General features: G+C 38.6%; 1 protein-coding gene across 2 annotated transcripts in view; it reads left to right on the top strand.

Annotated features, from left to right (window-relative positions):
• SPOCK1 (SPARC (osteonectin), cwcv and kazal like domains proteoglycan 1) overlaps positions 1 to 8,587 on the top strand; it is a 550,294-nt gene extending 541,707 nt beyond the window's left edge. The window contains exons 9-10 of one of the 2 annotated variants that reach the window (XM_029217594.1): positions 7,382 to 7,519; positions 7,976 to 8,587. In XM_029217594.1, coding sequence (XP_029073427.1) covers positions 7,382 to 7,519; positions 7,976 to 8,166 — 329 coding nt within the window. In that variant the 3' untranslated portion in view covers positions 8,167 to 8,587. The remainder of the gene's footprint in view (positions 1 to 7,381; positions 7,520 to 7,975) is intronic. The other variant, XM_029217593.1, reaches the window with a different exon arrangement.
• Positions 8,588 to 26,153: the final 17,566 nt, after the last annotated feature.

The raw sequence follows: 26,153 nt of genomic DNA, 5'->3' as shown, positions 1-26,153 counted from the left end.
TACCACATCTCCCCACATAGGGATATTATTCCAGCCGACTCATAAAAATACCATTTATCTGCTTACAAATTATTTTTTGCAGGAGGAAATCTCCTAATATAACACATGTGTATTCAGGGGCATTCAGATTCCTAGCAGAGACAAGCAATAACAAATTACAGTCAGTTATAATTACTGCCTACTTAGAAAAAAACGGTGATTCTATTACCCTATAGATATAGAGCAGCATCTGCTTCCTACCAACCTGGGGCCTCAAGCCAGGATATATATTTTTTGGGGGCAGGGCATCTATTAACTGCTCTTGTTTTCCAACTGCAGCTCAAGGAGGAGGATCAGCATTTCCTCACCTTTCTACTTGCTCTCAAAAGAAAACATCTGCTTTTTTTTTTTTTTTTTGTCCTTCCTTCTGTTCCCTGAAGACAAGGGGTGCTGTGCACTGGCTGAGCAACTAAGAGTATGGGCACTACTTCTAATTGCAGCACCAGCAGACTTACCTGTCACTTAGGAGGGATTTTTCTGGGGGCAACTTCCTAGCTGTGATCTTTGAGAACGTGGTCATCTTGGAATAGCTTGGTGAGCAGTTGCTAGAATCAGCTGAATCAGAGGTTACTGTCTGCCATGCCACTCTTCTTTCCAGATCTTTTCTATGAAATAAAATAAAAGGTCAATTTAAAAACACAGTCACTCTCAAAAAATCACAAATAAAATTAGGCAGAAGCCAGCGGTAAGCAGAAACCTCCATCTTCACATGGCTGATTAATGTTACTACTCATGTTACACTGGGAATCGTCCCATAGTAGATGAGCACACAATCATCAAACACACACACACGCCCCCTAAGAAAAATGAAAACTAAAACCTGTCATAAATATTACCTACAGTTGAGTGTTAGAAGAGAAAATATTATCTTCAGAGTGCTGAGAGGAAATCACTTTGAACCATCTCAGTGATCATCCAAGTGTGATGACAGACATATTCTCAAACCACAGATTCAGTAAGCTTACTAACCGTAGACTTACTAAAGGTTTTAATATGCAGAAGACAAACAATACCAGAAGGAATTATTGAGATACAATGTGGAAAAGAAGGCATGCTGCTAAATCTAAACAAATATGAACTACAAAAATGTTTTGATATCAAGGTAGAATTAAAATTTCAGACTGTTGGGGGTCAGTGAGAAAAATGTGATAAAAATGTGTCTGGTTTATTCAGGAATAAAAGAAAATATATAGTTTTTAAACCTATGGAAGACAACCAAAGAATAAAGAAAACTTGATCATTTCAACAGAAAGCAGGAAAGGGGGAAGACAGCAAACACAAAATACAGTGGTAGATATAAAAACACACATATCTGTAGTCACCATAAATGTGACTGGGCGAAACTCATTTATTATGAGACAGAGACTGAGAAAATCTGACAAGAGCAAATACTTTGTTTTCAGTTCTTAAGAGAAAGAGGTATTATTATCTTGCTGAAATGTTACATGTCATCAATTGGTATACCCATAACTTTAAAACAAAATGTAACATTATAACAATTGTAACTATAGATGTAACCAACATAAGAGCACTCAATATATAAGGCAAATACTAACAGACATAAAAGGAGAAATTGACAGTGACACAATAGTGGGGGACTTCACCCCACTTTCATCAATGGACAGATCACCTAGATAGAAAATCAATAAGGAAACACAGGCCTTAAATGATATTTATACAGCATTCCATCCAAAAGCAGCAGAATACACAGTCTTTTCAAGTGCACATGGAACATTCTCCAGGATTGATCACATCTTAGGTCACAAAGCAAGCCTTAGTAAAGTTAAGAAAATTGCAGTCAATATCAAGCATCTTTTCTGACCACAGTGCTGTGAGATTAGAAATCAACTATAAGATAAACACTGGAAAAAAGCACAAACATGTGGAGTCTAAACAACCAATGGATCACTGAAGAAATCAAAAAATACCTAGAGACAAATGACAATGAAAACAGGATGATGCAAAAGCAGTTCTAAGAGGGAAGTTTATAGCAATACAATCTTACCGCAGGAAGCAAGAAAAGTCCCAAATAAACAACCTGACCTTACGCCTGAAGCAACTAGAGAAAGAAGAACAAACAAAACCCAAAGTTAGTAGTAAGGAAAGAAATCATAAAGATCAGAGCATAAATAAATGAAATAGAAACAAAGAAAACAATAGCAAAGATCAATAAAACTAAAAGCTGGTTCTTTGAGAAGATAAACAAAATGGATAAACCCTTTGACTCATCAAGAATAAAGTGGAGAGGATGCAAATCAAAAAAATTAGAAATGGAAAAGTTACAACTGACACCACAGAAATACAAAGGACCTTAAAAGACTACTACAAGCAATTATATGCCACTAAAATGGACAACCTAGAAGAAATGGACAAAATCTTAAAAAGAATGGAAGCCTCTAAGACTGAACCAGGAAGAAATAGAAAATATGAACAGACCAATCACAAGCACTGAAATTGAAAGTGTGATTAAAAAATTCCCAACAAACGAGTCCAGGACCAGATGGCTTCACAGGTGAATTCTATCAAACATTTAAAGAAGAGCTAACACCCATCCTTCTCAAACTCTTCCAAAAACTTGCAGAGGAAGGAACACTCCCAAACACATTCTATGAGGCTACTGTCACCCAGGTACCAAAACCAGACAAAGATACCACAAAACGGAGAATTACAGGCCAATATCACTGATGAATATAGATGCAAAAATCCTCAACAAAATACTAGCAAACTGAATCCAGCAATACATTAAAAGGATCATATGCCATGGTAAAGTGGAGTTTATCCCAGGGACACAAGGATTTTTCAATATCCACAAATCATTCAGTGTGATACACCATGCTAACAAAGTGAAGAATAAAAACCATATGATCATGTCAATCCCAAACTCCCAGTCTATCCCTCCCCCACTCCCCCTGGTAACCATAAGTTCATTCTCTAATTCTGTGAGTCTGTTTGCTTTCTAAATAAGTTCATTTGTATAGGTTTTTTTTGGATTCTGCAATATAAAGCAATATCATATGATACTTGTCTTTCTCTGTCTGACTTCACTTAGTATGATAATCTCCAGGTCTATCCATGTTGCTTTTCAATGGCTGAGTAACATTCCATTGTTTCCATATATCACTTATATGCAGAACCAAAAAAAATGATACAAACGAACTTATTTACAAAACAGAAGGAGACTCACAGACACAGAAAAACTTATGATTACCAAAGGGGAAAGGTGGAGGTGGGGAGGGATAAACTGGGAGTTTGGGATGGACATGTATACACTACTACATTTAAAATAGATAACCAACAAGGGTCTGCTGTGTAGCACAGGGAACACTGCTCAATATTCTGTAATAACATAAATGGAAAGAGAATTTGAAAAATAGATACGTGTATATGAATAACTGAATCACTCTGCTGTACACCTGAAACTTACACAACATTGTAAATCAACCATAGTCCAATATACAATAAAATTTTTTAAAAAAGAACACACACACACACAAAGTAACAGAACTGCAAGGAGGAGTTGTAAGAACACACACACACACAAAGTAACAGAACTGCAAGGAGGAGTTGTCATATCTATAGCCTAATCAGAGACTCTAATAATATACCTCTTCTTGAAAACTTACAGTTCAAGTATACAAAAGAAGAAATGAACAACATAATTCATTAGCATTTTTATATATGTATTTCTATTTTATATATGTATTCCTATTCATTAGCATTTTTATATATGTATTCCTGTATATGTACATAGGCATAGAACAGACAGTCTGTTCAAACACACATGACATTTGTCATGGACTACACAAAAGGAAACTAAAACTAAACACCTCAAAAAAGTATCATAGATGATATTCTCTACAACACAATACAAACAGAAGTAAAAAATGAGGTTACACAACCTTATATGTCTGGGTTTTATTTTTTAAATAATTAGTCAAAGATGAAATAAAGTAAAACTAAAAAACATTTAGACCTGAATGAAAATGAAAGCACTATGTGCCAAAAACAGAGAAGCAACTAAAATGAAACTTAGAGGAACATTCATAGCTTCAAATGCATTTCTGGAAAAAAAAAAAAAAAAACAACTAAAATTTCAAATCCAAAAGCTATAAGGACAACACAGTTAAGAGTAAAGCAAAAAGAAATCAAATAGTCTCATGAATTTAAAAATGGGCTGTAACCTCAGATATAGATGAATAGTATAAATCTGTAGTTCTCAAACTTCACAGTTTGAGAACTACAGAAACCCCTGGAGAGTTTATTAAAGCATAGTTTGTTGGGCCCCACTCTCAAAGTCTTTAATTCAGTAGGTTTGAGGTGGGCTCAAGAATTTGCTTTTCTAAGCAGTTTGCTTCCCACTGGTGATGCAGCTGCTGGTCCTGGGCCCACACTTTGGAAACCATTGCTATAAACCAACTTACAGCAATTACAAAAACCGAGTTGAAAAGGATACTCTGAGTATGAGTCACGAAGAAAAAGAAGACCCAACAGGATTAAAAAAAAAAAAAAAAAAAACATTAATTTTAAATCAAAATACTACTGTCACCTCCTAAAATAGGCACCAGGCCCAAAATATTTTTATGGGTGAATCCATGGAAGAGATCATTCTCATTTTATACAAAACATCTGGAGTACAGAAAAAGAAAAATACCTGAATCACTTTACAAATTAGTTGCTTTGATACAGAAATTGAAGAAACAAAACTGTATGCCTCTATCACTTAGTAACATAGATGCAAAAGGATCAGAAAATTGAATCCAATATATCATGACCAAGTAGTATTTATTCCAGGAAAGCAAAGATATATTTTTAAAACTTGTGCCACTCATTAAAAGCACATAAAGGATAAAAAAATCCTATGATTCTCTCAAGTATTAATGTTATTGAATCAGGAAGGAATAGAAAATCTGAACAGACCGGTTACTAGTGAGGAGATTGAATCAATAATCAAAAATCTCCCAAGAAAGCAAAGACCAAGAGCAGACAGCTTCACTGGTGAATTTGACCAAATATTTAAAGAAGAATTAACACCAATCCTTCTCCAACTCTTCCCAAGAAACTTCAGAGGAGGGAACACTCCCAAACTCATTTTATGAAGCCAGCATTACCTTGATACTAAAGCCAGAAAAAAACACTACAAGAAAAGAAAACTACAAGCCAATATCCCAGATGAATATAGATGCAAAAATTCTCTAGCAGCACATTAAAGGAAAGGAAGATGTAAAAGTTTCTTTGTTTGCAGATGATACAATTTAACCAAGGAGGTGAAAGATCTCTATGCTGAAAACTGTTAAGACATTGATGAAAGGAATCCCGTATTCATGGATTAGAAGAATTAATATTGTTAAAATGTCTATATTACCCAAAGTCATGTATAGATTCAAAGCAATTTCTATAAAGATCCCAGTAGCATTTTTACGGAAATAGAAACACAATCCTAAAATTTATATGAAAGCACAAAACCCCCAAATAGCCAAAGCAACTCTAAGAAAGAACAAAGAAGAACACTTCCTGATTTCCAGCTGTATTATAAAGCTATAGTCAACAAACAAGGTTGTACTGGCATAAAAATAGACACATAGAGTAACAGAACATAATTGAGAGCCCAGAAATAAACCCATACATATACAATCAACTAATATATTCAAAAGACAGTCTCTTCAATAAGTGGTGCTGGGAAAATTGGATATTCACATGTAAAAGAATGAAACTAGACCCCTACCTTACACCACTCACAAAAATTAACTTGAAATTGATCAAAGACCTAAATGTAAGACTGGAAACAATAAAACTGCTAGAAAAACACATAGGAAAAAAGCTCTTGACATGGGCCTTGGCAGTGAGTTTTTGCATACGACACCTAAAACACAAGCAACAAGATCAAAAATATGTGGGACTACACCAAACTTAAAAGCTTCTGTGCAGCAAAACAATCAAAAAAATGAAAAGACAACCTATGGAATGAGAAGAAATATTTGCAAACCATATATCAGATAGGGGTTCATATCAATATATGTAAAGAACTCATACAACTCAATAGCAAAACCAAAACAAACCAAAAATTCCACAAATAATTCAATTTGACAAATGGACAAAGGAGCTGAATAGACATTTTTTCCAAAGAAGATATTCAGATAGTCAACAGGTACATGAAAAGGTGCTCAGCCTCACTAATCATCAGGGAAGTGCAAATCAAAACCACAATAAGATATCAGGTCCTGCCTGTTAGAACGGCTATCATGAAAAAGACAAGGGATAACAAATGTTGGCAAGGATGTGGAAAAAGGAGAACCCTTGTGCACTGTTGCTGGGATTATAAATTGGTGCAGCCCTATGGAAAACAGTATGGAGGTTCCTCAAAAAATTAAAGATAGAACTACCATATGATCCAGAAATTCTGCTTCTGGGAATATATCTGAAGGAAATGAATATACTATGTCAAAGAGATATCTGCACACCCATATTCATGGCAGCATCATTTACATTAGCCAAGATGTGGAAACAACCTAAGTGTTCATCAACGGATGAATGGCTAAAGAAGTTCATATATGTTTATATATATATATATGAACAGAACATCATTCAGCCAGAAGAAAGAAGGAAATCCTGCCAATTGTGATGACATGGATGGACTTTGAGGGCATTATCCTAAGTGAAGTAAGTCAGACAGAGAAAGAAAATATGGTATGATCACTTGTATGTATAATCTAAAAACAAACTTTGAGACTGGTGGTAAACACAGGCAGAGTATGGGCAGTGGGAAAATTGGATGAAGGTGGTCCAAAGGTACAAACTTCCAGTTATAAGATAAATAAGTACTGGGATATAACATACAACGTGATATCTATAGTTAACACTGCTGTATGGTAGATGTGAAAGTTGCTAAGAGTAAATCCTGAGAGTTCTTCTCCCAAGGAAAAAGACTTTTTTTTTTTTCTATATGAGATGATGGATGTAAACTAAATTTACTGTGGTAATCATTTCACAATATATAAGTCAAATCATTGTGCTATACACCTTAAACTTATCCAGTGCTGTGTGTCGATTATATGTCAATTACATTTCAATAAAACTGGAAAAACTTCTGAAATAAAAAGTTATTAATAAGAGTAGAACCACAGGGAAAAAGAGAACTCATCCAAGAAGGAATCCTATCTAACCTTGAGCAAGTCCTAGGGCCCTGTAATTTTGATTAGGTAATAACCAAGCATGCCTTTCTTTCTTGCTGGCTTTGCAGTAAATACCCTGTCTGATGTGTGTGCCCTCTTGTCTGTTTTTGAGGGCATTAACTCTGAGTATCTGTGCACTTCTCTGATTCAAGTTGGACCTTTTGTTCTCCCAGGAGCACTCATACCTCGGTGTAATGAGGAGGGCTATTACAAAGCCACACAGTGCCACGGTGGCACAGGGCAGTGCTGGTGTGTGGATAAATACGGGAACGAGCTAGCTGGCTCCAGGAAACAGGGTGCTGTGAGCTGTGGTGAGTAAGGCCTGCTGCATCAGCCCCCAATGACCTCTGGTGACTTAGAGGTACTCACTGTATGAGGATCTGGGCAGAAGAATTTGTAGAGGTCGTTATGGTCTACAGTGAGTGAGTTTACAATGGAGATAAAGTAACCCTGAAATCACATGAGATAATGCATAGCTAGTTTTCCGAGTGCCAGGAGCTCACTATGGCCAATGAACTGGACAACAGTTTTTGACAGTCAGAAACGGTTGCAGGCAAAGAGTGACTCAGATAGACCTCCCAAAAAGGTAGAAACATCTCAAGAATTCTGGGGCTCATATCAGAATAAGGCTTGTGGTCCATGCCAGGTAGACAGGGATGCTCTCATGTTCAGAAGGTAAATTGCATGATTTTGCCCTACAGTTAAGGAAGTCGTGACGCATAAGCAGAACCTAACCTCAGATCTTTTCTTCCTTCTTAATGTTTCAGAAGAGGAGCAGGAAACTTCAGGGGATTTTGGCAGTGGCGGCTCTGTGGTCCTGCTGGATGACCTAGAGGACGAATGGGAGCTGGGACCAAAGGACAAAGCGGGGAAGCTGCGGGTGCACGCCCGGGCAGTGACGGAGGATGATGAGGACGAGGGCGACGAGAAAGAGGACGAGGTCGGGTACATATGGTAGTTCCCACGAGGAGGAGGACACGAGGTTCGCACAACACTGCAAGTCACTTCCTGTTCCTGCATTTGTATCTAAGACTCCACGGCACATGGCCTCTTCTCCATTGTTGCCCTCTCTACCCAACCTAAGGTTCGGAAGACAACTCCTTGTTCCCGGAGCATTCTGATTTTGCATACGGCGTGTGGGAAAAAGGGTGTTGTGTTTTGTTTTTTAGACAGGGGAAGGCTGGCTGAATTAGAGCCTCCTTCCCTCCCGTGAGTTTTTTGCAACAAGCATGTGATTTATGTGGGATTCTGACAGTGCAGGGAGCCCCTACCCTCAAACGTCAAAGACCCTTTGCGATCACCGACACTGGTGGTTAGTACAGCATGGTTCCCGGCCTTACCGTGTCTAAGTGCTTTTCTTGTGTCCTGTAGATGTTGTGGAAAACACACTGCACTGTACCTTGTTCCCACTGCCCCCCACCACCCCTGGTGTCTATTACTACAAATCAGTTTTTCACATTACTCGATCTGGCTTCCTACAAACAACAGCCTTAATTCAGTCAAGAGTCCCTTTGGGGAACTGATCTCCTTTATTAGAAAAGGTGTCTGGATGCTTCTCTCTGTACGTACATAAACATGGAAGTACGTACAGAAGAGACTATACACACCTCTCAGAAAAAAAGGGTTTGGGTATCTATTAAAAACTCATTTGAAAAACAATTACACATTTGTCAGCTTGTCCAGACCTGGATCATCATTTCTGGAATAGGAAATGTGTATCAAAGTCCTTTTTTGCACTAACAGTTGGCACTTGTAGCCTGCAGACTGAGGAGGCTGCTTCTGTCTGCGGCAGCAGAGTTATTGGAAGCCTCTTTGATTTGGATAAGCCTCTGTCTGCCTAAATTGCTTTCCTCGCAGAAGCCATGCGACTCCCACGCGGGCAGCTTCACAAGCCATCTCTCTCATTTCAGCTCAAGCGCCCCTGGGGCTTGCAGCAGTCCTGTGTGCGGCAGGCCCCTCCCTTCCTACCTACTCAAGGGCTTTTTCTAAGGCATGTACACATACCCTCTGCTCTCTGAGAAGACAGTCCCTCGCTGCTCCTTAGCAGAAGAAAATTCAGCATTCTTAACTCAACTCAATGTTTCAGTTTTGCCGCTCTCTAGCCACACATCATGATGAGGCTAGAAAAGCTCTACAGATTTTTGATCGCTCATCATTTGTAAAGAGTCTCAGATGGAGGCCTAGAAAGAACTCCACGACGGCACATGGGAAGCTAGGGCTAGATTTTTAAGAGCTAGTCCTGCGCTTATCCCCTCCCCGACACAAGTGTCAAGGTACTAATGAAGAAAGCCCTTTACCATTGCGTTTCTTTTCCCTAAGTTAACTCATGATTAGAGTCTATCTCCAAATTTGGTAGGGTCATCATCTCTATAGTCTTTAGGATTTCTCCCCCTATCAGGCTGGCCCCCGTACAAGTACCAAAGAGTAGTCTTCAAAGTGGCCCCCATTTAGCTCAGTACAGGGCCTTAAGCTCCTGCCCCACCCGGTTTCCACCCACAAGGACGCCCTCATCAGCCAGCCGGCAAGGATCTCTTGCCCACATTTGTTTTCCTTCCCTTCCTGCACTCCAGCTAGTCCACAAGGAGACCGCATAAACTCAGGCGAAAAATATACCCAGCCAAACCATGATTAGAGCGGCAGCTGACCACCCCCCGCTCCAAACTGACCATTTGTTTATACTTTACCAGCCCACCTCAAACTAGTATTTTCCAATCCCTGCATTGGCCAGACCCAGTGGCATTACCCCTGGACTTGGCTAAGATGGGACATGAACTTACTTGATATGGCAAACTCATTTGGCCTGATAGAATGAGTACAGCCAGGACCCTAGGTATCGGGTGACCATAGGCAAGCTCGGTATTGGGATCTCAACTCCTTCACCTCTGTTTCAGTTTTTGTTTTTGTTTTTTTCTCACTTGAACAAAACTCTGAGATGATAATTTAGAAAACAGGTGCTTAATTGCAGCTAAATTACAATCGAATGTATAAAAGAATCGAGACGTAGTTTTAAAATCTCAGTTTAGACCATCAAAGAAAACCATCGTTACTATCTCCTCTGAGCTTGGAAAAATGCACAAGAGAACAAATTAAAATCGACAAGTCGACTTCACTTAGAGAAACTTCTAGGAACAGAGTGAACCACACTGATTTTAATTTGCCTAATTATCTTATGACAAGTGTCAAATTAAGATGACACTTAAAGATCCTTAGCATTAACTTAATGATGGAGAAGAGCGCTCACTAGTCAACTCCCAGGAAGGTAATGAGATGCTCATTTTCAGAGACATTCCGAGAAGGTATTTTGAATCATTAAAATATTAAATAAAAAGCCCTCCTAAGACTGGAACCCCAAATCAATGGAGCAACATTAACGCCACTTTTCATGCCTCGCTTTGGCAAGACAGCATTAGATTTTTTTAAAGGTACTTTGCATAAGTAGTAAAGATTTGATATTTTAGTTACCTCATCCTTAGAAGAAGAATTTTTGCTTTCCTCTTTTTTGGCAGGAGTCCTTTAGCTAGTGATGGAGTATACATAAAAATCTTGATTAAAAAAAAATAGTACTGTGATAATCATTCCCTTGTTGGAGACAGATATGGAGTTGAAACTTCACTGGCTCATTTTTGGAACCTCCTTAGTAAATAGTTATATTCTTATTCCATAAATGGTTCTTTTATTTGATACCATTTCCTTGGCATCTAAGTTAAGCCCCAGAATTTTCTTCCACAATGGTTAGTTGTCTAACATTATTACTGTCTTTTTGTTTCCGTGAACATTCTAGGCATGGGAATACCTTCACACTGAATTCGAGATATTATATCAGGTCCTCCTCCTTTATGCCCATTTTCCCATGCCCAGCAGTGAATGACAGCGTGTCTGTCCAGGTCTGCCCCTCTCCTCTTCACGGGATGCCATCTACAGTTTCGTTTAGTTTTTACCTTGACCACACTGTACAGTAACATCCAAGAGCCCTTTCTACAGTGGGTGGTTTTGGTCTTTTTATACCTTTTTCTCAAAGTCACTGATGTTTGTCTCTGTTCAATGTGTAGTATTGTAATGAGAGCCCTCCAAATCCTGAGTGTCAGTTTGTTGTCCCTATTGTAGATGAAATAGCGAAGTAGAACAACCTAGTAAATTCTGAATGCTTTCCCACATAGACTTATCTGGAATGTGAACACGACTCTTTGGTTAATAGTAAATGCTTAACTGTAGTCCTGAGTAGGTGCATTTCTGTCTGTCCCAGTAAATTTTAATTTGTCTGCGACATCTGAGTGTGTGTCTTTTGTTAGCTTGCACATGCACTCGCCAGGCCATGTCCACACATGACCTCTGGAGAAGAGTATGGGCCGGTCAAGGGGATCACCAACACAGGGCCCTCTGTGAGGCCAACCTGCTGGTGCTCCAGCCTGTCCTGACCCCTCTCAGCACACCCTGGCACATCCATGCCCTGTGCCCCCTCAGCCTAGAACCTTCTCACCCGACCCCTCTTTCTGCCACGTTCTCCTCTCTCAAGCCACAACTTTCTTACTTAGTCCTTATCCATCAGGTTTCACTGTTGTCATCCTGTTTGCAACCTTAAGCTTTTTCAATTCTTCTTCTTCCTTCCCTCCCCAGTCAGTTATTCTCCAATTCTCTTGGGAAAAACAAAAAACAGAAAAAACTCCTTTACAGGGACTCTGAGATGTCCTCAGTTTATGGCTGAACACACCAGATGCTTGTCAAACATCAGAAAACACCCAAATTGTAACAGGAATTATTTCCTTTCCACCTTTATCCACATTAAAGCCAGGGTATCTATGACTTAATTATACCCTGAGTGAGTAATTTCACCACCAACCGAGGTAGAAACTATCTTATGAATAATTCTAATTCTTTACCCAATGGACTGCATCTTACAGACAATTTACAGATTGACAGTTCAAGGAAAGGTGCTTCATAAATCCACAAAATAACTAAGGTCAGAAGAACAGTGGCCAATATGAAGCCTCCAGGGTAGGTACAGGGTACCTTAAAGAGCAGCTGGCATTTGTGGACACTCCCAAAATTCCTCTTAAATCATCAGATTTACAGTCAAACCCCACATGTCTCCTCAAGTTGTGTCTTCATGGAAGCCACCTCTGTCCGTTAAAGGCCAGGACCAAAGGAATCTTAGTTATACAGCGTGAGTAAAAAGGTCCCAGCACCTCTCAAAATTCTGGATCAGTTTTCAGATTTGCTTTGACAAACTGATTCAAGGAAAGAGGACGATTTCAAAATTTATTCATTCAACAAGACTTTAAGGTTAATTAGAAGATTTGTAGCTATATAGATTAATATATGATGGATGGATGAATGCCACTATGGGCAGGCACCATATTCAGTGCTAGGAATATATCAAGAAAAGTGAATAAGACCTAGGGGGTCCTGCTCTGTAAAGTTATCTCCTTGAAAAAGACAAATAACTGTTACAGTAAGGGTTGATGGATATCATAGTTGACACCAACAGCTACTGCAGCCTTGTTTAAAGCTCACCTTTCCTGATTTCTCATATCCATCATTACCTGATTTTCATCCTACCTCTCTGGCTATTCCTTTTAGGTCTCCTGTATTTCCGTTTGTTCACCCAGTTCTGTTCATACAGGTGTTCCTCAGATCTGTGTCCCTGGCCCATTCCTCTTTAATTTTACATGCTTTCTCTAGACAAGCTTATCTACATCAGTGATTTCAACCAACTCCTCCACTTGAAGAAGCCCCGGTCTATGTTTCAAGTGCAGGTTTTGGTTCCATTCTGAAAAAGTCACCTGACATTTAGATAATTCTACTCAAATTTCCCATTACCACCTCAATTTTAAACCTTAAAACATCAAAATGATAGAATGAAATATAGAGTGAATATGCCTATGAAAACAGGAGTCAGCAAGGCTTCTTTAAAAACAATTCCTAGCAAATGTGAGCCATAAAGGAATAGATTAATAAATTTTCCTCCATCAAAATTAATAGCATGTCATGAACAAATTTAAAAGATAAACGAGAGACTAAAGAAGATAATGAGGACATAAAACAGATGAAGGATTAGGATATAAAATTTTTAAACTCCTACAAATCCATAAGAAAAATAGAATTCAACAGACTAACGGGGAAAGATAAAAACAAGCGAGCCATGGAAGACACACAGATGGCAAAGAAACCATGCCTAACCTCACTGATGATCGGAGAAACACAAATTAAGCAATGATCCCTCAGTTTCACTCAGAAAAAAATCATGATCATGTCAAGTGTTGTTGAGAGTGTAGTATAAGGAACACTCTTACACACTGTACAGTCCAATCAGCCATTGGAGGGCAGTTTGGTAATAACTATATAAGTAAGAGTAAATACCCTAGGACTGAATAATTTCACTTCTCAGTAATTACTCCTAGAGGAAAAAAATCACACTAATTTACAAAGATATATGTAAAATGTATATCCATTGTACCATCACTTGTTAGAACAGGAAATTTGGTACAAAACTAAGTATCCATCAGTGGGCACAACGGGCAACTCTACGCTCTGGAATACAATGCAGCAGTCAAAAATAATGAAGTAATTTCATATGCACTGACTTATCAAAACTTCTAAAACGTCAGTTGTATGAAGAAAAAAATCAAGTGATACAGAGTATGAAATATGTAAGTTAGATATATAAAAGGCTATACAATCCACTTTCTCTGAGTAAATATGGAAATACACAAAACAAGGTCTGAAAGGACACACACCAAGCTGGTAGCAGTGGTGACCTCTGAGGAAAGGACTGGGACTTGGTCTGATCAGCCTCATCTCTATGTTTCACTTTTGCTTATTATCATGAAAGCAATACACCATGTCTTGTATGATTTCAAAATAATTCATTAGCTTCCTCTTCAAGACTTCTCCTCATACATTCCTTGACTTCAGGAATAGCACCACCATCTACCCCTCTCTCCCCAACTCCCAAACGGTAATAAGTCACCGAATTCTTTCAATTCTTCTTTCTAAATATCTCTTCCTCTCTGTCTCACCACTGCTGTCATGGTTCTGACCACCATCCTCTCTCTCAATTGTCTTGGGAATTTTTTAACCAGTGACCCTGCTTTATTCTTGCCCAGCTCCAATACATCTTACATGCTGCTTCTGCCAAAGTAATTTATTCTCAAAGGCAAATCTGATCATGTCACTGCCCTACTAAATTTTCAAGGTTTCTCATCACTGTCACGACCAAATCTAAATTACTTGGCTTGGCAAATACACTCCTTTGTAATTGATCCCTTTCCACCTCTTTGTCTCCTTGCATTCCTCACATCTCAAATTCTAATCTTTTTCCCAAGCACCTCCACCCTTCTCAAGCTTCTGCCTGTGTTCCTGATAGTTCCTTTATCAAAACAGCCGAGGAGTACCAGCTCCAATTATTATTCCTCTAGGAACCCTTTTCAATTACTCTGAGAATTACCAAGCACTCCTACCCTTTTCTCTAGAACCCTGTAACTCCAAACCAGTGCTTGGTAACTGCCATGTCCAATTCTCTCATCAAATATGAATCTTTCAAAAGCCAGAGATAAAGCAAAATGACAGACTAGGAAGCTCTAAGCCATCATTCCCCCAGAGAGACATGAAAAATAACCCAAAACTGGCTAAGCTAACCTTATAGGAACGCTATTAAGTGGTTAAAGTCTACAACAACCAAGTGAACAACCAAGCAATAAAAAGCCACATTCAAAATGGTAGTAAATTCCATGGTGTTTTACTTGCCCTGAACCACTGCTTCCCCAGTGCATAATGGTCTTGATCTGGAGGAGGTGGCAGCAGAGTTCCTAATTCTATCCCATGAACCAGAGGGAACAAAAAAGACCTTTTCTGCAATATTCTAACCTATCTTGGGGCTTCCTAAACGACAGGAGTTTGTGATGCCTAACTCAAAGATGAGGCAGGGAGAAACAGGTAGCACTGCTCATGAAAGCTTCAAGGTACTAGAGACCTGCAGATACCTGAGACAGCAGAGTATGGGTAAAGTGAAGTAAACTCTTTGGGACATTTAAAAGCAACTGTGTACATAGGAGAATCAAAAAATGCTGCCCACAGGCCCAGGCAAAATGCATGCTCAGCTAAGACACATGAGAAAACCTTACATCTTCACCTTGGACTGATCCCAAGCCTCAGATATGACCAGTTAATTAGTGAAGGACTTCCCTGGTACAGAACTGGTATGCAAAGTCTGAGAAAGGTGGATGTTTTTTTCAAATGCCCTATTTTTCACAAGGTACACAAACTATCAGGAAAACATGGCCCATTCAAAGGAAGAAAATAGAGTGGCAGAAATAATCCCTGAAGAAGCAAAGGCAATGGAATTTAAAACAACTGTCATAAATATGCTCAAAATGCTAAAAGAAAACATGAACAAAAGACTAATGGAAACAAGGAAAATGATACATGAACAAAATGAGAATATAAACAAAGATAGAAATTATATATATAAAAAAACAAATAGAAATTCTTGAGCTGAAAAGTAGAACTGAATAGAAAATTTCAATGCACCAGTTTGACAGCAGATTTGAGCAGGCATATGAAAAAAAATTGGTGAAAAAAATCAAATTAGGACATATGACATCATCAAGTCTGAGAAGCAGGAAAAAAAAATGAAGAAAAGTGAACAGAGCTTAAGGAACTTATGAAATGCCATGAAGTAGACCAGTATATACATTATAAAAATCCCAAAAGGATAAGAGAGGAAGGGGTAGAGAGATTATTTGAAAAAATAATGGCTGAAAATGTGCCAAATTTGAGGAAAGACATGAATTTGCACATCTAAGCAGCTCAATAGACTGGAAGTGGGGTAAATCCAAAGAGACACACACCAAGACACATCATAATCAAACTACTGAAAGAGAGAGAATCTTGAAAGCAACAAGAGAAAAGTGATTCATCACATACAAGGGATTCTCAGTAAGATTACCAGCCAATTTACCACCAAGAAACCTTGGAGGCCAGAAGAGAGTGGAATGAAATTATTTAAAGTAACAAGAAAAAAGAAAGAAACATAGCAACAAAGAATTCTATAACTAGTTAAAATATCTTTCAAAAAAAATTAAGACACTGTCAGATAAACAAAAGCTGAAGGAATTCATTACCACTAGACCTGTCCTATAAGAAATGTTAAATGGAGTCCTTCAGGTTAAAATGAAAGGAAGCTAGATGGTAACTCAAAACCATATGAAGGTATAAAATTCTCTGGTAAAGCTAAATACATGGTCAAATATTTTTTAAAAGTATTGTTGTAATTTTGGCTTTTAACATTTTTATTTTCAACAGTATTTAAAAGACAAATGTATAAAAATCATTATAAATCTATGTTAATGGGTACACAATATAAAAGGATGTAATTTGGGACAAGAATAGATAAAGGAGAGGTAAGAAGCTATAAAAGGGTAGAGTTTTGTATGCAAGTGAATTTCAGTTGTTACCGATTTGAAATAATTTTTATAATTTTAGGATGTTATATGTAATCCCCATGGTAACCACAAATAAAATATTTATAGATATTCAAAAGAGAAAATGACAAAACAAGAAACTAAACCCAAAGAAGGCAATAGCAGAAGAAAAAAGGGACATAAAAAAAAGCTGTAATACATGCAGAAAACAACAAAATGTCAAAGGTAAGACTTTCTCTATCAATAATTAACTAAGTGTAAATGGATTAAATTTCTCAGCCAAAATGCATAGATTAGCAGAATGGATTTAAAAAGCAAAACCAAAACATCATCTATATGTTGTCTACAAGAGACTCACATTAGATAAAAGGGCAAATATAAGTTGAAATTGAAAGGATGGGAAAGGTATTTCATGAAAACAGTATTCAAAAGAGAAAGGGTGGCTAAACAGGTATCAGACAAAATTGACTTTAAGTCAAAAACTCTTACAAGAGACAAAGAATAGCATTATATAATGATAAAAGGGTCAATTCACCAAAGAGATGTAACAATTAAAGACATACATGCAACAAAAATTACACCTACAAAATATGTGACAAAAATGTTGATGGACTTGAAAAGAGAAATAGATAGCCCTACAATAATAAGTAGAGACTTCAATAGCTTACTTTCAATAACTGATAGAGGGATTCCTGGTGGTGCAGTGCTTGAGAGTCCGCCTGCCGATGCAGGGGACAGGGGTTCGTGCCCCGGTCTGGGAAGATCCCACATGCTGCAGAGCGGCTGGGCTCGTGATCCATGGCCACTGAGCCTGTGCATCTGGAGCCTTTGATCCGCAATGGGAGAGGCCACAACAGTGAGAGGTCTGCATACTGCAAAAAATAAAAATAATTGATAGAATTATACAGAAAATCAATAAGGAGAGAAAGGACTTAACAGTATAAACCAATAGGACCTAAGAGATATATACACAGCACTCTGTCCAACAACAGCAAAATACACTTTTCTTACATGTGGACCTGAACATTCTCCAGGATAGACCATGTGTTAGGCCAAAAACTTGTCTCATTGTTTTAATATTTTACAATGTATAAATTAAAAAAGATTAAAAGCATACAGTATCTTTTCTGATCACAGTGGAATGAAACTGGAAGCCAATAAGAAAAGAAAAACCAGAAAATTTACAAATGGTTGGAAATTAAACAGCACACTCCTAAATGACCAATGGGTCAAAGAAGAAATCACAAAGGAAATTATAAAGTATCTTGAAACAAATGCAAATGAAAACACAACATACCAAAACTTACAGGGTGCAACAACAGCAGTGCTAAGAGGGAAATTTATAACTCTAAATGCTTACATTTAAAAAATCTCAAATCAAAAATCTAACTTTGCATCTTAAATAACTAGAAAAAGAAGAACAAAATAAACCCAAAGGTAGCAGAAGGAAGGAAATAAAGATTAGAGCAGAGATACATAGAATAGAAAATAGAAAAAAAGAAAAAATAAGCAAAACCAAGGTTGGTTTTCAAAAAGATTAACAAAATTGACTAGCAAAGTTTAGCTAGATTAAGAAAAAAAGGAGACTCAATTACTAAAGTTAGAAATGGAAGTGGGGACATTACTACTCATTTTTTTTTTTTAAGAAGATGTTGGGGGTAGGAGTTTATTAATTAATTAATTTATTTTTGCTGTGTTGGGTCTTCGTTTCTGTGCAAGGGCTTTCTCTAGTTGTGGCAAGCAGGGGCCATTCATCATCACGGTGCGCAGGCCTCTCACTCTTGCGGCCTCTCTTGTTGCAGAGCACAGGCTCCAGAGGCGCAGGCTGAGTGGTTGTGGTTCATGGGCCTAGTTGCTCCACAGCATGTGAGATCTTCCCAGACCAGGGCTCGAACCCATGTCCCCTGCATTAGCAGGCAGATTCTCAACCACTGCGCCACCAGGGAAGCCCACTACTCATTTTATAGAAATGAAAAGGAGGGGAGTTGAAGAAGATGGCGGAAGAGTAAGACGCAGAGATCAGCTTCCTCCCCACAGATACATCAGAAATACATCTACACGTGGAACTGCTCCTATAGGACACCCACTGAACGCTGGCAGAAGACCAAAGACCTCCCAAAAGGCAAGAAACTCCCCCATGTACCTGGGTAGGGCAAAAGAAAAAGAAAAAACAGAGACAAAAGAATAGGGACGGGACCTGCACCAGTGGGAGGAAGCTGTGAAGGAGGAAAGGTTTCCACACACTAGGAAGCCCCTTCGTGGGCGGAGACTGTGGGTGGTGGAGCGGGGAAGCTTTGGAGCCATGGAGAAGAGCGCAGCAACAGGGGTGCGGAGGGCAAAGTGCAGAGATTCCCGCACAGAGGATCGGTGCCAACCAGCACTCACCAGCCCGAGAGGCTTGTCTGCTCACCTGCCGGAGCAGGCAGGAGCTGGGAGCTGAGACTCGGGCTTCAGTCGGATCATAAGGAAAGGACTGGGGTTGGCAGTGTTAACACAGCCTGAAGGGGGCTAGTGTGCCATGGCTAGCTGGGAGGGAGTCTGGGAAAAAGTCTGGACCTGCCGAAGAGGGAAGAGACTTTTTCTCCCCTCTTTGTTTCCTGGTGCATGAGGAGAGGGGATTAAGAGCACTGCGTAAAGGAGCTCCATAGACGGGTGTGAGCCGTGGCTAACAGCATGGACCCCAGAGACGGGCATGAGATACTAAGGCTACTGCTGCAGCCACTAAGAAGCCTGTGTGCGAGCACAGGTCACTATCCACATCTCCCCTCCTGGGAGCCTATGCAGCACGCCACTGCCAGTGTCCCGTGATCCAGGGACAACTTCCCAGAAGAATGCATGGCGCGCCTCAGGCTGGTGCAACATCACGCCAGCCTCTGCCACCGCAGGCTCGCCCTGCATCCGTACCACTCCCTGCCCCTGGCCTGAGTGAGCCAGAGCCCGCAGATCAGCAGCTCCTTTAACCCCGTTCTGTCTGAGCAAAGAACAGACGCCCTCAGGTGACCTACATGCAGAGGCGGGGCCAAATCCAAAGCTAAACCACTGGAGCTGTGTGAACAAAGAAGAGAAAGGGAAATTTCTCCCAGCAGCCTCAGGAGCAGCAGATTAAATCTCCACAATCAACTTGACGTACCCTGCATCTGTGGAATACCTGAATAGACAACGAATCATCCCAAATTAAGGAGGTGGATTTTGGGAGCAAGATTTATTATTTTTTCCCCTTGTCTTCTTTTTGTGAGAGTGTATGTGTATGCTTCTGTGTGAGATTTTGTCTGTATAGCTTTGTTTTCACCATTTGTCCTAGGGTTCTGTCTGTCCAATTTTTTTTTACTTTAAAAAATTTTTTTCTTAATAATTATTTTTTATTTTAATAACTTTATTTTATCTTACTTCATTTTATTTCATTTTATCCTCTTTCTTTCTACTTTTTCTCCCATTTATTGTGAGCCATGTGGATGAAAGGCTCATGGTGCTCCAGCCAGGAGTCAGTGCTGTGCCTCTGAGGTGGGAGAAACAACTTCAGGACACTGGGCCACAAGACACCTCCCAGCTCCACGTAATATCAAATGGTGAAAATCTCCCAGAGATCTCCATCTCAACACCAACACCCAGAATCACTCAACAACTAGCAAGCTACAGTGCTGGACACCCTATGCCAAACAACTAGCAAGGCAGGAACACAACCCCACCCATTAGCAGAGAGGTGGCCAAAAATCATAATAAGGCCACAGACACCCCAAAGCACACCACCAGATGTGGACCTGCCCACCACAAAGACAAGATCCAGCCTCATCCACCAGAACACAGGCACTAGTCCCCTCCACCAGGAAGCCTACACAACCCACTGAACCAACTTTAGCCACCAGGGACAGACACCAAAAACAACGGGAACTACAAACCAGCAGCCTGCGAAAAGGAGACCCCAAACACAGTAAGATAAGCAAAATGGGAAGACAGAAAAACACACAGCAGATGAAAGAGTAAGGTAAAAACCCACCAGACCTAACAAATGAAGAGGAAATCGGCACCTTATCTGAAAAAGAATTCCAAAAAATGATAGTAAAGATGATCGAAAATCTTGGAAATAGAATAGAGAAAATGCAAGAAACATTTAACAAGGACCTAGAAGAACTAAAGAGGAAACAAGCAACAATAAACAACACAATAAATGAAATTAAAAATACTCTAGAAGGGATCAATAGCAGAATAACTGAGGCAGAAGAACGGATAAGTGACCTGGAAGATAAAATAGTGGAAATAACTACTGCAGAGCAGAATAAAGAAAAAAGAATGAAAACAACTGAGGACAGTCTCAGAGACCTCTGGGACAACATTAAACGCAACAACATTTCAATTAAAGGGATCCCAGATGAAGAAGAGAAAAAGAAAGGGACTGAGAAAATAATTGAAGAGATGATAGTTGAAAACTTCCCTAATATGGGAAAAGAAACAGTTAATCAAGTCCAGGAAGCACAGAGAGTCCCATACAGGATAAATCCAAGGAGAAACATGCCAAGACACATATTAATCAAACTATCAAAAATTAAATATGAAGAAAACATATTAAAAGCAGCAAGGGAAAAACAACAAATAATACACAAGGGAATCCCCATAAGGTTAACAGCTGATCTTTCAGCAGAAACTCTGCAAGCCAGAAGGGACTGGCAGGACATATTTAAAGTGATGAAGGAGGAAAACATACAACCAGGATTACTCTACCCAGCAAGGATCTCTTTCAGATTTGATGGAGAAATTAAAACCTTTACAGACAAGCAAAAGCTGAGAGAGTTCAGCACCACCAAACCAGCTTGACAACAAATGCTAAAGGAACCTCTCTGGGCAAGAAACACAAGAGAAGGAAAAGACCTACAATAACGAACCCAAAACAATAAAGAAAATGGGAATAGGAACATACATATCGATAATTACCTTAAATGTAAATGGATTAAATGCTCCCAAGAAAAGACACAAACTGGCTGAATGGATACAAAAACAAGACCCATATATATGCTGTCTACAAGAGACCCACTTCAGACCTAGTGACACATACAGACTGAAAGTGAGGGGATGGAAAAAGATATTCCATACACATGGAAATCAAAAGAAAGCTGGAGCAGCAATTCTCATATCAGACAAAATAGACTTTAAAATAAAGACTATTACAAGAGACAAAGAAGGACACTACATAATGATCAAGGGATAGATCCGAGAAGAAGATATAACAATTGTAAATATTTATGCACCCAACGTAGGAGCACCTCAATACATAAGGCAGATACTAACAGCCATAAAAGGGGAAATCGACAGTAACACAATCATAGTAGGGGACTTTAACACCCCACTTTCACCAATGAACATATCATCCAAAATGAAAATAAAAAAGGAAACACAAGGTTTAAATCATATATTAAACAAGACGGACTTAATTTATATTTATAGGACATTCCATCCAAAAACAACAGAATACACATTTTTAGCAAGTGCTCATGGATCATTCTCTAGGATAGATCATATCTTGGGTCACAAGTCAAGCCTTGGTAAATTTAAGAAAATTGAAATCATATCAAGTAACTTTTCCAGCCATAATGCTATGAGACTAGATATCAATTACAGGAAAAGATCTGTAAAAAATACAAACACATGGAGGCTAAACAATACACTACTTAACAAAGTGATCACTGAAGAAATCAAAGAGGAAATCAAAAAACACCTAGAAACAAATAACAATGGAGACACGATGACCCAAAACCTATGGGATGCAACAAAAGCAGTTCTAAGAGAGATGTCTATAGCAATACAATCCTACCTTAAGAAACAGGAAAGAGCTCAAACAAACAACCTAAACTTGCACCTAAAGCAATTAGAGAAAGAAGAACAGAAAAACCCCAAAGTTAGCAGAAGGAAAGAAATCATAAAGATCAGATCAGAAACAAATGAAAAAGAAATGAAGGAAACGATAGCAAAGATCAATAAAACTAAAAGCTGGTTCTTTGAGAAGATAAACAAAATTGATACACCTTCAGCCAGACTCATCAAGAAAAAGAGGGAGAGTACTCAAATCAATAAAATTAGAAATGAAAAAGGAGAAGTTACAATGGACACTGCAGAAACACAAAGCATCCTAGAGACTACTACAAGCAACGTTATGCCAATAAAATGGTGCACCTGGAAGAAATGGACAAACTCTTAAAAGGTATAACCTTCCAAGAATGAACCAGGAAGAAACAGAAAACATGAACAGACTGATCACAAGTAATGAAATTGAAACTGTGATTAAAAATCTTCCAACAAACAAAAGTCTAGGACCAGATGGCTTCACAGGAGGATTCTATCAAACATTTAGAGAAGAGCTCACACCCACTCTTCTCAAACTCTTCCAAAAAACTGCAGAGGATGGAACACTCCCAAACTCATTCTATGAGGCCACCATCACCCTGATACCAAAACCAGACAAAGAAACTACAAAAAAAGAAAATTACAGACCAATATCACTGATTCAAAAATCCTCAACAAAATACTAGCAAACAGAATCCAACAACACATTAAAAGGATCATACACCATGATCAAGTGGGATTTATCCCAGGGATGCAAGGATTTTTCAATATACCAAATCAGTCAATGTGATACACCATATTAAGAAATTGAATAATAAAAATCATATGATCATCACAATAGATGCTGAAAAAGCTTTTGACAAAATTCTAAATCCATTTATGATAAAAACTCTCCAGAAAGTGGGCATAGAGGGAAACTACCTCAACATAATAAAGGCCATATATGACAAACCCACAGCAAACATCATTCTCAATGGTGAAAAACTAAAAGCATTTCCTCTAAGATGAGGAACAAGACAAGGATGTTGACTCTCACCACTATTATTCAACATAGTTTTGGAAGTCCTAGCCATGGCAATAAGAGAAGGAAAAGAAATAAAAGGAATCCAAATTGGAAAAGAAGAAGTAAAACTGTCACTGTTTACAGATGACATGATACTATACATAGAGAATCCTAAAGATGCCACCAGAAAACTACTAGAGCTAAACAATGAATTTGGTAAAGTTGCAGGATATAAAATTAATGCACAGAAATCTCTTGCATTCCTATACACTAATGATGAAAAATCTGAAAGTGAAATTAAGAAAACACTCCCACTTACCACTGCAACAAAAAGAATAAAATACCTAGGAATAAACCTACCTAAGGAGACAAAAGACCTGTATGCAGAAAAGTATAAGGCACTGATGAAAGAAATTAAAGATGATACAAACAGATGGAGAGATACACCATGTTCTTGGATTGGAAGAATCAACATTGTGAAAATGACTCTACTACCCAAAGCAATCTACATATTCAATGCAATCCCTATCAAACTACCACTGGCATTTTTCACAGAACTAGAACAAAAAATTGCACAATTTGTATGGAAACACAAAAGACCCCGAATAGCCAAAGCAATTTTGAGAACAAAAAATGGAGCTGGATGAATCAGGCTCCCTGACTATAGACTATACCACAAAGCTACAGTAATCAAGACAGTATGGTACTGGCACAAAAACAGAAAGATAGATCAATGGAACAGGATAGAAAGCCCAGAAATAAACCCACACACATATGGTCACCTTATCTTTGATAAAGGAGGCAAGAATATATAGGGAAGAAAAGCTAGCCTCTTCAATAAGTGGTGCTGGGAAAACTGGACAGGTACATGTAAAAGTATGAAATTAGAACACTCCCTAACACCGTACACAATAATAAACTCAAAATGGATTAAAGACCTAAATGTAAGGCCAGACACTGTCAAACCCTTAGAGGAAAACATAGGCAGAACACTCTATGACATAAATCACAGCAAGATCCTTTTTGACCCACCTCCTAGAGAAATGGAAATAAAAACAAAAATAAACAAATGGGACCTAATGAAACCTAAAAGCTTTTGCACAGCAAAGGATACCATAAACAGGACCAAAAGATAACCCTGAGAATGGGAGAAAATATTTGCAAATGAAGCAACTAACAAAGGATTAATCTCCAAAATTTACAAGCATCTCATGCAGCTCAATAAAAAAAACAAAACCCACCCAATCCAAAAATGGGCAGAAGGCCTAAGTAGACATTTCTCCAAAGAAGATATACAGATTGCCAACAAACACATGAAAGAATGCTCAACATCATTAATCATTAGAGAAATGCAAATCAAAACTACAATGAGATATCATCTCACACCGGTCATAATGGCCATCATCAAAAAATTTAGAAACAATAAATGCTGGACAGGGTGTGGAGAAAAGGGAACACTCTTGCACTGTTGGTGGGAATGTGATTGATACAGCCACTATGAAGAACAGTATGGAGGTTCCTTAAAAAACTACAAATAGAACTACCATATGACCCAGCAATCCCACTACTGGTCATATACCTTGAGAAAACCATAATTCAAAAAGATTCATGTACCAAAATGTTCATTGCAGCTCTATTTACAATAGCCAGGACATGGAAGCAACCTAAGTGTCCATCATCGGATGAATGGATAAAGAAGATGTGGCACATATATACAATGGAATATTACTCAGCCATAAAAAGAAACGAAATTGAGTTATTTGTAGTGAGGTGGATGGACCTAGAGTCTGTCATATAGAGTGAAGTAAGTCAGAAAGAGAAAAACAAATACTGTATGCTAACACATATATATGGAATCTAAGAAAAAAAAAAAGTCATGAAGAACCTAGGGGTAAGACGGGAATAAAGACACAGACCTACTAGAGCATGGACTTGAGGATACGGGGAGGGGGAAGGGTAAGCTGTGACAAAGTGAGAGAGTGGCATGGACATATATACACTACCAAACGTAAAATAGATAGCTAGTGGGAAGCAGCCGCATAGCACAGGGAGATCAGCTCAGTCCTTTGTGACCACCAAGAGGGGTGGGATAGGGAGGGTAGGAAGGAGGGAGATGCAAGAGGGAAGAGATATGGGAACATATGTATATGTATAACTGACTCACTTTGTTATAAAGCAGAAACTAACACACCATCGTAAAGCAATTATACCCCAATAAAGATGTTAAAAGAAAAGAAATAAAAAGGATTATAAGAGAATGTTGTGAACAATTGTATGACAATTTGGATAACTTAGATGAAATAGACAAAATTCCTACAAAGACACCACCAACCAAGATTGAATTATGAAGAAATAGAAATTTTGATTAAATCAGTAATGAAAAATCTCCCAACAAAGAAAGTCTCTGAGCCAGAGGGCTGCACTGGAGAATTCTACCAAACATTTAAGGAAGGATTAACACCAGTTCTTGTCAAACTCTTCTCAACAAATTTAAGAGGATGGAACACTTCCTAACTCATTCTATTTGACCAGTATTACACTGATACCAAAGCCCAACAAATAAACTACAAGAAAGTAAAACTACAGACCAATATGCCTTATGATTATTCATGGAAAAATCCTCAACAGAATATTAGCAAACCAAGTTTGGCAATATATTAAAAAGTTTATAAACCAGGACCAAACCATTTA

The sequence above is a fragment of the Monodon monoceros genome, unplaced genomic scaffold, assembly GCF_005190385.1.
Source record: "Monodon monoceros isolate NGI ecotype Baffin Bay Population unplaced genomic scaffold, NGI_Narwhal_1 Super_Scaffold_12, whole genome shotgun sequence".
NCBI classification, from domain to species: domain Eukaryota; kingdom Metazoa; phylum Chordata; class Mammalia; order Artiodactyla; family Monodontidae; genus Monodon; species Monodon monoceros.
This window is presented reverse-complemented; position numbering and strand designations above follow the sequence as displayed.